Source organism: Terrapene carolina, unplaced genomic scaffold (genome assembly GCF_002925995.2).
Source record: "Terrapene carolina triunguis isolate 2854851 unplaced genomic scaffold, T_m_triunguis-2.0 Scaffold189, whole genome shotgun sequence".
NCBI classification, from domain to species: domain Eukaryota; kingdom Metazoa; phylum Chordata; order Testudines; family Emydidae; genus Terrapene; species Terrapene triunguis.
This window is the reverse complement of record NW_020664540.1, coordinates 10,135,755-10,148,908: the sequence shown is the minus strand read 5'-3', so window position 1 is coordinate 10,148,908 and position 13,154 is coordinate 10,135,755. Positions and strand designations below refer to the sequence as shown.

General features: G+C 45.8%; 1 protein-coding gene across 1 annotated transcript in view; it reads left to right on the top strand.

The window, feature by feature from the left end:
* The window catches only part of ARID4A (AT-rich interaction domain 4A), a 65,153-nt gene extending 52,297 nt beyond the window's left edge, over window positions 1-12,856 (top strand). The window contains exons 20-24 of the mRNA XM_024223905.3: window positions 585-1,718; window positions 1,923-2,027; window positions 3,802-4,014; window positions 10,754-10,900; window positions 12,392-12,856. Of these exons, the coding sequence (XP_024079673.2) occupies window positions 585-1,718; window positions 1,923-2,027; window positions 3,802-4,014; window positions 10,754-10,900; window positions 12,392-12,495 (1,703 nt within the window). The 3' untranslated portion in view covers window positions 12,496-12,856. The remainder of the gene's footprint in view (window positions 1-584; window positions 1,719-1,922; window positions 2,028-3,801; window positions 4,015-10,753; window positions 10,901-12,391) is intronic.
* The last annotated feature ends 298 nt before the right edge of the window (window positions 12,857-13,154 follow it).

Below are 13,154 nucleotides of genomic sequence, written 5' to 3'. Positions count from 1 at the left end.
TAGGAACTGAATTGAAGCCACCAACTCATTTCATATAGGATCTGCACAACTATCCGGCACCATAGTATTACTTGCTATCTATATGGCTTCTGATTAAAACCACTGATTTGGCAATGAAATGGCTGTAACCCCGTTACCAGTCTTCTGAGCCATCCATTCCTTTTTGAGGTGAGGTGACTGGGAAGATTCAAGCTATAAGGAGACTTGTAAAACTATCCTGTCCTCCTGAACTGTGATTTATGTGTGGCTTTTTGATTTCTAACCTCCACCACCACCCCAAAAAAAAAAAAAGTGAACACAAAAAAAGAGAGTTTACACTAGTGCTACCATACTTCCATAGAGATCTAAAGTAACACTCAGAAAAACTGTAGCAAAAATAGGTTGAATAATGCAACACATTTGGATTTTTTTTTATTTTTTTAGTTGATGCAAAACCAAAACTCTTGATTTTTTTTTTTTTTTCATAAAGTGATTTTGGACACTGTATCTGTGTGGGTTATTGAATAGTATCTGCATAGCTAATATAAAAAGTTGTGCTTTAACAATGACCTGATGTGTTGTTTTTTAATCTTATTTTCTTGCAGATTCTGGTTCATCTGACAGTGAAGCTGATGAGACTTCTGAAAAGAGTATGAATGAAGAATTTTCTGCAGAAATTTCAGATATGGAAAAAAATGAAAAACTAATTGATGAGAAACCTGATGAAGAAAACCCAAAGATCCCACATGTATTGATGAAAGAAAATGACAGGACTCAAGTGCAGCCTCTAGAAACGTTGAAACTGGAAGTTGAAGAAAGTGAACAAATAGTTCAGATTTTTGGAAACAAAGCTGAACAAGTGGAAGAAATTAAAAAAGAGACTGAAAAATCACCTAAGGGGAAGGGAAGAAGGAGCAAGACAAGAGACCCCTCTTTAGAGAATATAAAGGTTTTGCCAGAAAGCCAGGAAGAGGAAACAAATGAAACCCTCATAGAATCTGAAAGGTCAGAAATTTCTTCCTTAGACAGTAAAGAGTTTTCCACCACTACTGAAAATGAAACAGACCCTTGTACAAAAGATAAGAAGCTTTTGAAAAGGAAAACGTTGGAACAGACATCGCCTGAGAAAAAGGTACGACGAGAGTGTGAGATGGAAGTGCCAAATATTGTGTCTGAGGAGAGGACCAATGAATGTATTGGAATGGAGGAATGTAAAGACTTCCATGATGAAGAGTCACTCAGAACTGAAAATGAGGAAATGCCGTCTTTAGTAGCAGAGTCAGATCAACATGTTCAAGAGCTGACGAATGAAAACTTTGAATGTACGTCTGAGGAAAATGAGCATATTCCATTAAAAGATGAGGATGACACTATGCCTCAGATTGGACCTGAAACTCTCCTTTGCCATGAAGTGGACTTGGATGACTTTGATGAAAAGGAAAAGAGCAGTAGTGAGGATGCAGTAACAGAAAAGCCAGACCCCAACACTTTGACCTCAAATCCATCTGCCTTAACCCCTGCAGTCCAGCCTAACTTCTCTGTGGCCTCGCCCCTTGCTCTTAGTCAGGATGAATCTCGCAGTATAAAAAGTGAAAGCGATGTAACGATTGAAGTGGACAGTGTGGCAGAAGAATCTCAAGAGGGTCTCTGTGAAAGCGAGTCTGCTAATGGATTTGAAGCCAGTACCACTTCAAGCAATTGTAGTATAGCAGTACAAGACAGAGAAACTGGAGAGAAGGGTATGTGTTTCCCATGTGAAAAGCCAATCTCTATTTTGACAATTCCTGAAACCATTGTAAATCCCATATTGCTTTGCTAAGGACTATTGACTCAAAAGTGGCATTTGGCTTCCTCTAATACTAGTTTTCAGTTCAATCTATTTGTTTTAAAAGGGGTATATTGAAGGCAGAAATATTTGAGGCACATTTTTTCCTTTCCTTCAGGTCAAAAAAGGCCAAGCGATGGCAATAGTGGGACACTGGCAAAGAAACAAAAGCGTACTCCAAAGCGATCAAGTGCTGTAACCAAAAATGAAAAGAATGGAACAGGTACATTTGGAAGTGAATGTTTGTGCTGTATCATAACAAGTGTGTAGTAATCCATCCTTTTGATATTTATCACCATTGTACATGTGTAAGGGTTTCCTTGCCAGGGCCTTTAATTAGTGTTGCCTGGGGCACTGACTATATATCTAGTAGACTATACCAGCTATTCAGTATCCACAATATCTGGCAGTCTCATGACTGGTATCTTCATCATTTTCATTAGCATCATCTTTACAAGGCAGCTGTATGTGAGAAGATACCAAATATTTTACAGTTATCCTGGTTATATGTGTTCAGCTCAATTGTCATTTTTGTCCCTATGCTTGCTGAATAGAAGCACTTCCTTGAAAAGTCATGTCCAAGTGCTTCTAAGGTGAGAAAGATACATTAATTATAACTTACAAGAAAAAATACATAGAGTGAAATGAGGTAAGTACGACACCTTTTAGAGACAGGACTTTTATGTATGGTTGACGTTATCAGATATGTAACCTTTTTAAATCAGCTGCAGAAAGTCTGAATTTAGTCTTCTATACCCCCTTATAAGTAATGATGACCTTAGATAGCTAAAGGATTTGAATCAAATAGGTCAATAGAGTCAATGCCAACAATGGCATTGTTAAGATTTATGTCAAATAAATATTTTGGGTTCTCACAGTAACTGCAACAAATATTGTTCATAGGCTGTTAAATTATGCCTAATATGTGCAGAGTGAAGATTTCGGTGGGAACTGGAACTTAAAATTTTCTGAAATGTGAACCTTTATTTTGGCACTATTGTAAGAAGTTTTAAATTGTTTTTGTTTTTACAAAATAAATCTAACTATACACTGAAGTACAAGATCACACTGCATGTCCATGTGAATATGGTACAGTAGAACCTCAGTTAGGAACATCTCAGGAATGGAGGTTGTTCATAACTCTGAAATGTTCGTAACTGAAAAAATGTTATGATTATTCTTTCAGAAGTTTACAACTGAACATTGATTTAATAAGCTTTGAAATTTTACTATGAAGAAGAAAAATGCTGCTTTTAACCGTCTTAATTTAAATGAAACAAGCACAGAAACAGTTTCCTTACCTTGTCAAATCTTATTTTTAAACATTCCTTTTATTGTTTTAGTAGTTTATATTTAACACAGTATTGTACTCTATTGGCTTTTTTTGTCTCTGCTGCTGCTTGATTGTGTACTTCCAGTTCCAAATGACGTGTGTGGTTGACTGATCAGTTCGTAACTCTGGTGTTTGTAACTCTGAGGTTCTTCTGTATCAGAGATGCATACTCTACTGAAATGATCATACATTGTTCACATCTATAGGTAATTCGTGCATTTGCACTCTGAAAAGTGACTCTAGGGCCTTGTCTACACTGAAATAACTAAATGTGTTTTTAAGTCACACCTGCTTTTTTGACAGCAAACACACTTATTTTGGAATAAATGTCTGTATTATTTTTGTAGGTAAAAAAATCTACTTTGGCAGGGGCTGACTCAGTCCCTAACTGCTCCCACCATTGGGGTTAGAGGGAGCACTGGTGCACTTGAAGAGTCAGCTCATAATGTACCTAACAAAATTAGAAAATTTTAAACGGGTTTGTCAGTAATCTGAAACAATTTGGAATCCACAAAGGGAGCAGGGTCTTTTGAGTAAGGAAACACAATATTCCCTTTCACTTTTCTGACCATAACCACAGTTTATGTAACCTAGATTGTAGGGTTAGAAGAATACCAAAATTATAGGTCTGTCTTCTAATCAAAATTAATTTGTGTTATTACAGGACAAAGCAGTGATAGTGAAGATCTTCCTGTCATGGACAGTTCAAGTAAATGTACTCCAGTAAAACACATAAATGTGTCCAAACCACAGAAGCTTGCGCGATCCCCTGCAAGAGTAATTTCCCCTCACATCAAAGATGGAGAAAAGGATAAACAGAGAGAGAAACATCACCACAGTGCTTCCCCAAGAGTGTATAAATGGAGTTTCCAACTCAGTAAGAATTTTTTAAAGTGTGTTAAATATTTAAATCAGAGTTCAAAATTATATTAGTACAATATTCAGAACTTGCTATGTTCAGTTCCAAAAAGGCACTTGGCATGAATGCTCATTATCATTGTAAAGCCAGGTTTATTGGTATTTATTTATTTCTGTGCTTCACTTTCATACTATAAAAATCCTTTTAAAAATGGTATTTAAATTATCATCTTACTTCCCCCCATTTAATTTCCAGCATACGTTTAGCAGTTTATTACTTCAAGAATATCTAGACTGTGAAACTAGTATTTTATATAATTTGAAAATATCTGGAATCTGAGTTTTCAGATGGCATAATCCAGGCATTCATCTCTAATTCTGGGCTTATGGGCTGCAAAAATTCAGGTTGGGATTGAAGAATTGAGTTGGAAGAGCAAGATGACTAACAAAATTATTGTGTAGGGGGAGAACGGAGGAAGTTCTTTTGTTTTGTTTTTTGTTTTTAAGTTCCAAGATATTGTAACCTAAAACTCTGGGGATCTGAGACAAATATTTTAGAACCAATAATCTTTTTCCCCACAACCATTAGTGGAGGACTAATGATTATTCAAGGGAAAAAATTGTTGATCCATGTAAATACAGTATAATATATAAATATTTCATAGCTGTCTGTTCTTCTTCGAGTGATTGCTCATGTGCATTCCACAATAGGTGTGCATGCTTGCCACGTGCACCAGTACCAGAAGTTTTTCCCTTAGCAGTACTCGTAGGGGAACACCCCTAGTAACCCCTGGAGTGGCGCTGCGATGGCACGGTATAAGGGGTGCTGCGCTCTCCCCCCACCCTCAGTTCCTTCTTGCCGCCAGTGAAGGTGCTTCAGAGCTGCTCTGCTCCAGCTCTACTGTAGCTTTCCCTCTTTGGACTTTGTTAGTTCGTAGTTAGTAGTACCCGTAGTTATTTAAAAAAAAAAAAAAAAAAGTTTTAGTTAGAACTAGTTAAGTGTGCCCAGGCTTTAAATTGTGCGACACTTGCAAACGGCCTATGCCCATCAGTGATCCGCACGTGGACTTTTCCCACTGTCTGGGGGAAACCCATCTTAGCGACTGCTGCAAAATTTGCAGATCCTTCAAACCTTGGACCAAGAAGGAGCTGGACATACGGCTCCTAACTCCGACACCGCTGCACCATTCCGAGTCGGCACCAAGCACTGCAGCATCGGTGCGCGGTGACTCATCGATGCCCTCCACCAGTCAGCACAGCTCTCCATCCACGGGACAGTCTAAAAAGGCGAAGAAGAGGTCTTCTCCGCCAAGGCACCGGATCAAGCCTGGGGGAGAGACTAGACCCGCGTTGGGCAGTTCTTGGTCCCCATCGCCTCCGACTCAAGTAGAGTGGAGCAGCCCGGCCCACTCCGAGCCGACCTCCCCGGATGCCAGTGGCTGCATTTGGGTGCCCTCCACACGGGAGGCCCTGCAGGCGGCTCGAGACCTTATGTCTCTACCAGTACCGGCCATACTGCTGTCAACAGCTCCCTGATCCAGAGGCAAGCCGCCTCTCAGACACCTGCAGTTACCGCCTGGACGGTACCACTCATGGTCGAGGGAACGTTCACGATGCCGGTCTCCGCACAGCTACCGCCCTGTGCGCAGCGCGCGCCGGTCCCCGTCAACCCCCACCAGGTTGTCTGGCTGGGTGCTGAGCCGCAGGGTTTCCAGGCATCGCTCCACCTTGGGGGAATGTAGACCTCGTGATGAGAGCATGCCCCGCCAAGACCGAGACAGACGGCACCGGAGATCATTATCTCCGAGAAGCTATCGTAGCCCCTCGCGGTATGGACGTTGATGCCGCTCCCACTCTTCGTTCCATTCGAGGTCCCCGCCACAGCGCCGCTCCCACAGCCCCATGCATCGATCGCCAGCACCCCGCTATCACGGATCCATCCATTGGAGCCGGTCGCAGAGCAGCCGCTATAGATGGTACTTTCGTTCCTCCACACCGGGATCACGGTCTCATGTTCGGCACCACTCCCGATGTCGTCACTCATCCCCGTCCCTGGATAGCGGTCGATCGTATGCCAGCCCGGCCTCCCTTCGAAGTCGACACTTGGTGGGCCAGGCGGGGCAGTCCGCTCCAACGGTGCCACAGCAGGTGCAGTGCGATGGTACCATTGGGCCCCGATGCAGCCCCGGGTGGTGGCTCGCTCGGTGACCAGCGCCTCGGAAAGACCACCGGCCTTCCTCTCTCAGCCTTCCAGGAAAGGGTCAGCGGATCGCTCGTCCTCAGTCCCACACTCAGAAGGGAAACAAGTGGTAGGACCTGTGGCACCAGTGGGGACGCAGAGCACTGCACCACCATCCTCATCCTCCCCCGATGAGGCAATCATGGCCCCTCCTCTTCCAATCCCACAGGAGGACACGAAAGCCCACCAGGAACTGTTGAAAAGAGTGGCATCAAGCCTTAACCTACAAGCTGAGGAGGTGGAGGAACCCTCGGACTCCCTCTTCAATGTCCTCTCAGCCTTGGCATTGGGCAGGGTGGCAAAGATCTCAAACGCCCTGTGGCAAACCCTGGCCTCCTTGCCCTCCATCTCTAAGAGGGCAGAATGGAAGTATTTTGTGCCCGCCAAGGGGCACAAATATCTGTATACCCACCCCACCCCAACTCTTTAGTGTAGTGTAGGCGGTCAACCATAGGGAGCGTCAAGGTCAACCTGCTCCTACTCCTAAAAGTAAGGACTCGAGGAGACTAGATCTATTTGGTAGAAAGATTTATTCGTCCTCGAGCTTCCAACTGAGGATGGCAAGCCACCAAGCCCTGCTGGGCAGATACAACTTCAATTTGTGGGGCTCAGTGCCCAAATTTGTGGACTCCCTCCAGGAGCATGATAAAAAGGAGCTTAAGTCTCTGGTGGAGGAGGGTACAGCGGACGCTGCGGATACGGCTGCACGGTCTATGTCCTCCGCGGTGTCCATGAAGAGAGCGTCGGGGCTCCTGCTGTCTGGATTGTCCAGCGAGGCACAGAACTCCTTGCAGGACCTTCCGTTCGATGGCAAGGCCCTGTTTGCGGAACAAACCGACGAGAAGTTACACAGTCTGAAGGACTCCTGCACGACATTAAAGACCCTCGGCCTCTATGTCCCGGCCCCGGCCAGGACCAAGTTCAAACCACAGCAGACTCCCAGTCAGGCCACCCACTCCAGATACGAGCCCCCTTATAAAAAACCAAGGGACTATAAAAAGTGCCCACAAAGGCAATCCCAGCCTGGGCCCTCTAAGGGGAAGCAGGCAGGTAAGCGCTAGTTTTGATGGGATGCCCAGGGACGACTTAACAGTTTGTATCAAGGATCCACCCGATCTTCCCTTCTCCAACCACCTATGTATTTTCCTCCCGGAGTGGTCATGGCTGACCTCAGACTGATGGGTCCTCAACACCGTCTCCCGGGGCTATACCCTCCAGTTTCTTTCTACCCCACCCATCCTCGCTCCCCATCCCTCTTCCGGGTCCCCTCTCATGAGAGCTTACTTGAGCAGGAGGTGAGACGGCTTCTTTGCTTAGGAGCGGTGGAGGTGGTGCCGGCGGAGTTCAGATACAAGGGGTACGACTCACGCTATTTCCTTATCCCGAAGGCCAAAGGGGGGCTCAGGCCCATCCTGGATCTGCAAGGCCTGAACCAGTACATGGTAAAGCTCAAGTTTCGCATGGTCTCTCTGGCCTCCATCATTCCCTCCCTGGATCCTGGAGACTGGTACGCCGCCCTCGATCTACAGGATGCGTACTTCTGCATTCATATATTTGAGGGCCACAGGCATTTCCTCCGCTTCATGGTAGGGCAGGAGCACTACCAGTTCACTGTCCTCCCGTTTGGTCTATCAACAGCTCCCAGAGTCTTCACAAAGTGTACGTCTGTGGTAGCAGTCTACCTCTGGTGTCGGGAGGGTCCAGATCTTCCCTACCTCGACGACTCGCTGGTCAAGGGCAGATCCAGGTCACAGGTACAGGATCATGTAACACTCCTCCTGTCCACATGCACCGCACTGGGGCTGCTGGTAAACAACACCAAGTCCACATTGGTACCGGTGCAACGCAGAGAGTTGATTGGGACGATTCTGGATGCGACATTGGCCAGAGCCTCCCTCCCACGGACAGATTCTAAACCCTAAGGGAGCTCATCGGCGTGGTCACAAGGTTCTCCGTGACGACCACCAGAGCGTGCCTCCAACTCCTGGATCATATTTCGGCATGCATGTACGTGGTTCATCACACCAGGCTCAGGATGCGGCCCCTTCAGCTCTGGTTGGCCTCGGTATTCTCCCAGTCCAGAGACAGGATGGACAAAGTAGAACCTGTGTTAGCCTCCTTACGCTGGTGGTCCTCCCCGGGGAACATGCTCCAAGGAGTCCCATTCAGGGGCCGGTCCCTGACTGTGGAGGTGGTGTCCGATGCGTCGGACCTGGGATGGGGAGCCCATGTGGAAAACCTCCAGACCTAAGATCTGTGGTCCGCGCAGGACCTAGCCCTGCACATAAATGTCAAGGAGCTCAGAGCAGGCCATCTAGCCTGCGTGGCCTTTCGCTCATGCCTAGCGGGCAGAGTGGTCAGGGTTCTCACGAACAACATGGCCTCGATGTTTTACATCAACAGGCAAGGCTGGGTCCGCTCCTCAGCCCTCTGCCAGGAAGCCCTCAGGCTGTGGGACTTCTGCATAGCCCACAATATTTCCTTGGAAGCCCACCACTTACTGGGCGTCCAAAACTCTCGGGCGGATTGGCTGAGCCGGGACTTCTCCTCTCAGCACGAATGGTTGCTGCACCCAGAGGTGGTGCACAGGATTTTCCAAACATGGAGCACTCCCCAAGTGGACCTGTTCGCGACCCGGCAGAACCGCCGGTGTCCCCGCTTCTCGTCCAGGGAGGGTTGGGCATGGGCGCGATCTCCGACGCCTTCCTTCTGCCCTGGTCGGGTCAGCTCTTCTATGCCTTTCCACTGATCGGCAAGGTCTTGGAAAAGATAAAGACGGACAGGGCCCGTGTCCTTCTGATTGCCCCGGCATGGCCCAGGCAGCATTGGTACGGGACTCTCATGAGCCTGGCATTCGCCCCGTCGTGGCCATTGCCAACCCGCCCGGACCTGCTCTCCCAGGACCAAGGTCGCCTTCTCCACCCCAACCTAGCAGCCCTCCACCTCACAGCGTGGCTGTTCAACGTTTAGGCCGGGAAGAGAGGACTTGCTCGGAAGGGGTTTAGCGCGTCCTGGAGAGCAGGATGCCCTCCAAGCGTCAGGCCTACCTGGCGAAATGGTCTCGGTTTTCCCGGTGGGCCGCTGATCGGGCATCTCGCCAGTGGCTGCTCCGATCCAGCTTATACTAGACTACCTCCTTCACCTTAGAATTCAGGGCCTAGCGCCCTCGTCCATCAAGGTGCACCTGGCAGCCATGTTGGCCTTCCACCCGCCAGTGCAGGGCCACACGATATTTTCTCATGCCATGACCGGTCGATTCCTTAAGGGTTTGGATCGCCTCTTTCCGGATGTTAAACCCCAGTCCACCAGTGGGACCTGAACTTAGTGCTGGCCAGGCTAACTGGACCTCCATTTGAGCCGCTTGCTACATGCTCTTGGTCACACCTCTCATGGAAAGTAGCCTTTCTGGTGGCGATCACGTCCGCTAGATGGTTCTTGGAGCTCCGGGCCCTGACCTCTGAACCACCATACACGGTGTTCCATAAGGATAAGGTCTAGCTCTGTCCACACCCTTCGTTCCTCCCTAAGGCGGTCTCCGCCTATCATATGGGCCAAGACATTTTCCTGCCGGTGCTCTCTCCAAAACACTATGCGTCCAGTGAGGAGCGCTGCCTCCACGTGCTGGATGTGAGACGGGCTCTGGGTTTTTACCTGGAACGTACAATACCATTCAGGAAGTCTTCGCAACTATTCATCACCATGGCCGAATGCATGAAAGGTCGGCCGATCTCCACTCAGCGGCTCTCCAACTGGATCACTTCGTGTATCCGTATTACGACCTGGCAGGAGTTCCCCCGACACCAATTGTGAGGGCCCACGTCCCTATTCAGGACATCTGTAGGGCTGCCACGTAGTCATCGGTCCACATGTTCACTTTGCATTATGCTATCGTCTCCCAAACCAGGGAGGACGCCAGGTTCGGCGCTCCGCCCAGAGTGTCTGTGAACTCCTACCCATCTCCAACAAATATAGCTTGGAATCACCTACTGTGGAATGCACATGAACAATCACTCGAAGAAGAAAAGACAGTTACCTTTTCCATAACTGGTGTTCTTTGAGATGTGTTGCTCATGTCCATTCCATATCCCGCCCTCCTTCCCCTCTGTCGGTGTTGTCTGGCAAGAAGGAACTGAGGGTGGGGGGAGCGCACAGCGCCCCTTACACCGCACCATAGCGGTGACACTCCAGGGGTCGCTCCCCTACGGGCACTACTAAGGGAAAAACTTCCGGCACCGGTGCACGTGGCGAGCACGCACACCTATTGTGGAATGGACATGAGCAACACATCTCGAAGAACACCAGTTACGGAAAAGGTAACTGTCTTTTTTCATAAGGAGCACAAGTCTTGCTAATCTACCATAATTAAAACACCTTGGATTAAATGGAATTTAATAAGAAACTTTGTATTTTGAAGGGAAAAAATAAGCATTGTGGAAGTGCATTATTGGTTTGCATGTGATGTTGCATTATCGTTTCTTAAAATCACCATCGTAAAGTAACTTTTCCCCACACTCTTAAGATGAACTAGACAACATGAACAGCACTGAGAGAATCTCCTTTCTACAAGAAAAACTACAGGAAATCCGAAAATATTACATGTCCCTGAAGTCAGAAGTAGCAACAATAGACAGAAGAAGAAAACGATTAAAAAAGAAAGACAGAGAAGGTAACTATCCAGTTTGCTTTACACTCAGACCTCCCTCTCATGAAATGTCTGTTTTAAACACGTAGACCCCAAAACATTACATTTAATTGACAACATTTTCTGCAGCCGTTATTTTAACTTTTTGGAAAAATGGTTACTATACGACGTTTAACTTGTCTTCTAGCCATACAGGATAAAATTAGAATCCACAGCATAGTTTGTTTTTCAAATTTTGTACATATAATAAATTAAAATCTTGAATATATAAAATTTCACTTTAAAAAGACAAGGATCTGGCCTTCGTAATATACCCTGGATCTGGGTTTTCACAAGTAGCATAACAGATTGACTTGTCCCTTTATGATTTAAGGCACCGAAATGATAAGGTTAGCTATCCAGCTTATGTAAACAGAAGAGAAGAGTAATGGGCAAAAATAATCTGGATCAGTTTCATAAGGCTTTTTGTAGTGAAAGTAAATCTTATTTTTAATCCAGTAATATTTACTCATCTCCATGGTATCTGAGCACAGTATAGAAACATAAAGAAACTAGAGTAGTTCTCTAAAACATTAAGGCTTTGAACTTACTAGTCGACACATGAGGAATCCACTTGTATTTTTTTTATAACAGGACTTTGAGAGGTCTTCCTGTACTGCTACTTCTCCTCCATGCCTATTTTAAATAAATAAATAAATAAATGACAGTAATACTCATTAAAATGAGCAACTAGTAAGGACACTATGTTGAGCCAGGGATAATGGGTTCAGGTACGATGTAAGCTTCTACACACAACTCTGTTGACGTACCTCAAACCTGACAGGCCTCACTTGGGATCTATTAAGTTGTTTTGTGTGTGTACAGACACTAGATCTGATATCTAAGCGAGCCTCCAGTGTGAAGGATACTTTGACAGTCTCATAGACTCAGAGACTTTAAGGTCAGAAGGGACCATTATGATCATCTAGTCTGACCTCCTGCATAACGCAGGCCACAGAATCTCACCCACCCACTCCTGTAACAAACCCCTAACCTATGCCTGAGTTATTGAAGTCATCAAATCATGGTTTAAAGACCTCAAGGTGCAGAGAATCCTCCAGCAAGTAACCCGTGCCCCACGCTGCAGAGGAAGGCGAAAAACCTCCAGGACCTCTGCCAATCTGCCCTGGAGGAAAATTCCTTCCCGACCCCAAATATGGCAATCAGTTAAACCCTGGGCATGTGGGCAAGACTCACCAGCCAGCACCCAGGAAAGAATTCTCTGTAGTAACTCAGATCCCACCCCATCTAACATCCCATCACAGACCATTGGGCATATTTACCTGCTAATAATCAAAGATCAACTAATTGCCAAAATTAGGCTATCCCATCATACCATCCCCTCCATAAACTTATCAAGCTTAGTCTTGAAGCCAGATACGTCTTTTGTCCCCACTGCTCCCCTTGGAAGGCTGTTCCAGAACTTCACTCCTCTAATGAAGTCTGGTGCTGATGTCCTGCTTTATGTATTTACAGTGTCTCATACAGGAGCATCCATGTCATCTGCTTCATCAGACACTGGGATGAGTCCGTCATCATCTTCTCCTCCCCAGAATGTGCTTGCTGTAGAATGCAGGTGATACATATTTCTCTGCCTTGTCAGCAGTTTGCTGCCATGGACATAAATCCTGAAATATAACCACAAAAAGCACTCAACTGGTTTGACATTGCCAAGTACATTCTGTACACTCTTCCACTGCTGGACTGTATCTTTTTTTCTCCCTCCTGTTTTTTTATTTTATTTTATTTTTATTTTTACTGTTGAGAAATTAAGCTCATTGGTAACTGAAGGTTTGTAGGCACCGTCTGACATGTTTGTCATCGTGTTTATTGTTTTTTTGTTAATACAGAGAAAGGGCACTTATCAGATTTGAAAAGTTATGTCCAATGAAGCATTCAGGTGTTCTAGGAAATCATAGAAAAGCAAGTGCATCAAACAGACATCAGAATATTATCAAACAGAATCAAGTTACTGCTGCACTTTCACCCAGCTTGTATGCTAACCCTTGGTGAGTAGTTCCTCTTTGTGGAAGCACTTGCTATACAGAACTGCCAAAGTATGTGTTCAGCAATGTGCCCAGTTTTAAAGATGTAAATGGGACAAAATAAATTGTGAAAGGAAGTGTAGTTGACTGAAAACTACAGTTGTAATAAGTCTTCCACTTTTTATAGGATTTTTGAGCACACAATTATGCAAATATTTTAATGTTTATTAATGTTTACAGTGGAATTGTGAATA